Source organism: Morone saxatilis, unplaced genomic scaffold (genome assembly GCF_004916995.1).
Source record: "Morone saxatilis isolate NCDOM2014 unplaced genomic scaffold, NCSU_SB_2.0 Contig15, whole genome shotgun sequence".
Taxonomy (NCBI): domain Eukaryota; kingdom Metazoa; phylum Chordata; class Actinopteri; family Moronidae; genus Morone; species Morone saxatilis.
The window spans coordinates 7,791,753-7,794,860 of NW_023339707.1; the positions used below are offsets into that span (position 1 = coordinate 7,791,753).

The 3,108-nt window shown below is 41.3% G+C and overlaps 1 protein-coding gene across 1 annotated transcript in view; it reads left to right on the top strand.

The window, feature by feature from the left end:
* The window catches only part of sema3h (sema domain, immunoglobulin domain (Ig), short basic domain, secreted, (semaphorin) 3H), a 52,634-nt gene extending 49,905 nt beyond the window's left edge, over positions 1 to 2,729 (top strand). The window contains exon 19 of the mRNA XM_035657195.1: positions 130 to 2,729. Coding sequence (XP_035513088.1) covers positions 130 to 221 — 92 coding nt within the window. The 3' untranslated portion in view covers positions 222 to 2,729. The remainder of the gene's footprint in view (positions 1 to 129) is intronic.
* The last annotated feature ends 379 nt before the right edge of the window (positions 2,730 to 3,108 follow it).

The window sequence follows — 3,108 nt, forward strand, 5'->3', positions numbered from 1 at the left end:
GCCGGCCGAGCGCCGCTCGCCGTCGGGCAGCTCGGGGCGGAGCGGGAACTCTGTGTGCTCGCTCAGTCCGGCGACGCCTCCTGGGGAGAGCGAGCGGCGGGAGAGAGCGAGCGGGAGAGAGCTGAGGGAGAGGAGGAGGAGGAGGAGGAGGAGGGGGAGGAAGAGCCGCGGGGAGGAAGAGCAGGAGCAAGCCACAGCAGAGGGCACCAAGGAGCGCTTGAATGTGTCGTGGAACAAGAGGGCGAATTTCCAGTGACTTAAACACACACATACACACACAATTATGTTAATGTCCACACTAAGACGCACACAGGTACACACACTCACACACACACACTTAACTTAACTTATACACTGAGACAGATATATACTGTATGTACAGAGACTACGACATGTGCATGCACTTATCCACAAACAAAAAAAGGCATCCTTTCATTATAGTGACAAACTTTCAAACTAAGCTACACACAAACAACTGAAGTATGTACAGGAGGATGTGAACAGCAGAGACTGTTGCACCTGGACAAAAGACTTGTGAATAAAGAAACAAAAGTAGAATACATTAGATTGCATAGCATGTTGAATGAAGGATGAACTGCATGTCCAGATCGCTCAGTTTAACTGACTCTGTGTTGTGACAAGGACATGGGAGAGGATGTTTTGGATTTGGAGCATCTGCAGAAAAAAAAAAAAGTCTTGTTCCAAAAGCAGATATTGAACATTTTAAAAATCATCTAACCCCTTCTGAAAGGAGTGCTGCCCTCAAGGACCATACTGGTGGCTTTGCATGATCTTGCCTATTAATTACCAATCACGTACACGCTGCCAACTCTCCAAAGCAGAACAGATGTTTTTAGATTGATTTGTACCTTCCAGGCAGTAATTCCAGTTCGCTTTGAAAATCATCTTCCAGGAAGTTGCAAAATGCTTGAGATATGTAATCCATGACCGTGAACAATATGTTGCCCTTTCCTTTTCAAAGTTACGATATTTTAGTTGCAAGCAGCAGTTTTTTCAAATTTCCCGGACACTCTCCTTGACCTTCATGGAACTGAGGTTCAATCGATCAAACCCTTTTGATTGACATAAAACATTGTGAAAAAAGATTTGGCTGCCGTTCAGCCAATCTCAGATGTCGGAGTATCCTTGAACAGTTCATATTAATCTAAAAACCTTTTTTTGAAAATAATCCACAGTGATGGTTAATTGAATATTGTATATTTAGGTTGTGAATAGCAGTAAATAGCACTGATGAGTTACATGCAGCTTTTTCCCCCAAATGGATATAAACCAACAGTTCACCTACAGTGAGAGTTTTGTTAGTTTCTTCAGATAGGTGGGGTCTGACCACGAGATGGCTGACCGCGACCACAGTGATGAAAGGCAGAGAAAAGCATGGCAAAGGCTTTGATGAGGTTACAGACCTACTTTCCCAGGACGCTGCAGCCGCACAGACACACTGCAGGAGACGTTTCCATTCTGTTCTTCTTTAAGGTTAAGAACTGTTAGGTTCGCAGACATATGTGGCACTGATTTCATGCCACGTAACAGAGAGCTCAGTATAGGTGTGTTAAAGTTTAGTTTGCTTGGAGTCCCATGTGAAGACAGTGTACAGTTTTAGACAAATTCTAAAGAACAAATACATTCACGTTCACACAGTCGAGTCTTCCCAGTAACTAAACTTTACATTTCCTCTTGACATTCATGATTGAATGTGTTCTAAATGGTTTTAATGAGTCTAAGCCTCATAACCAGGGTCATAACTACCAGACATTTTTGGCAAAACACAGAGGGATATTTTAATTGGTAGTATTTAAAATACATTTTCGAGCAAGTAAAAACTGCAATGACTGATGCTCTGTACTCAGCATAATGAACCGCGTAAAATATCAAGATACATTTAAAAAGATTTTTCATTTTTCATCGATGAGAAAACGTGATTCAAAGAGGGGCCGAACAATGAACTGAACTGCCAAGAGACTCTGTACAGAAAATGCATGTTTCTCAACCTGTGGCTCAGGACCCAAAGTGGGCCACTGGTGACTTTGAGTGGATTCCAACCCAACTAAAGAAGTGGAATAATATACTGCTGGTCCTGTAACTCCAGCTGGTCATGGCATCTGGCTGTAAATTATGAAGCAGGCCCGATGTATAATAAAGAAGCCTTTATTAAGTTGGAACTTGAGAAAGTACTAGACAGGACTGGCGTCAAATGGACTCTGGCCTTTGGAATTTGAGCGACTTCAGCCACTTTGCAAGGCAGTAAATTGTGATTTGTTTTTAATGTTAATACTAAATCAGCAAATTTGTCCCACTTCTATTTAACTTTATTGTTAGTGGTATTTATTTGTTACATCTGGAGTGAAAACTGCCTGTTTCATAAGTTCACTTCAAGCTCTTTATCAACTAATTCAACCTTGATGTCTCACAAAACTGGATGCTTATGTAACATTAATGTTTGTCTGTCTTTTATATGCTTGTACTGTATGTTCGTGTGCCCACACATTGACGTCTGCACAGTACTTCTCTCTCTCTTTTTTTTTTACAAGATTTTGGAATGCTACCATCTGCTTCTGTTGATGCACCTTCCCACTTCCACCTGTGCAAATTCAGATCAGTCACGTCTGCGATCATGGCTGTTTCTTTGAGAATCAGACCCATCCTGCAGGCATTTAAAAGACTGCTTTGGTTCGAGGCAGCATGGAAATAAAAGTGTATTTAAATTTTGATTATTTGTTTCTCGGTTTCTCTGATAGTTTATGTCGGTTCCCAGAACAACAAATACAAACCCAGCGCTGATAGCACAGTAGTTTACAGATGAGATTGCATTAGCGATGAAAATATGTAATGTTACAGATGTTTAAACGATTCATGGGACAAAATGGAGGAGAAAGCCAGAGAGACTAACTCAATTAAAACTTAACTTGATTTTCTATGATTTACTGGAAAGAGATGCGTTTACATGCATGGTTAAGTCCAACAATAACAGCCTCTTATATTTTCGTATATTTAATTCCATCCCACAGTGATGATGCAGAGCGTGCAATCCCGCCAATATTACAGTAAATATTTCCCATTCTGGGTCCTGCAGGATCCCAATCCCTTTGC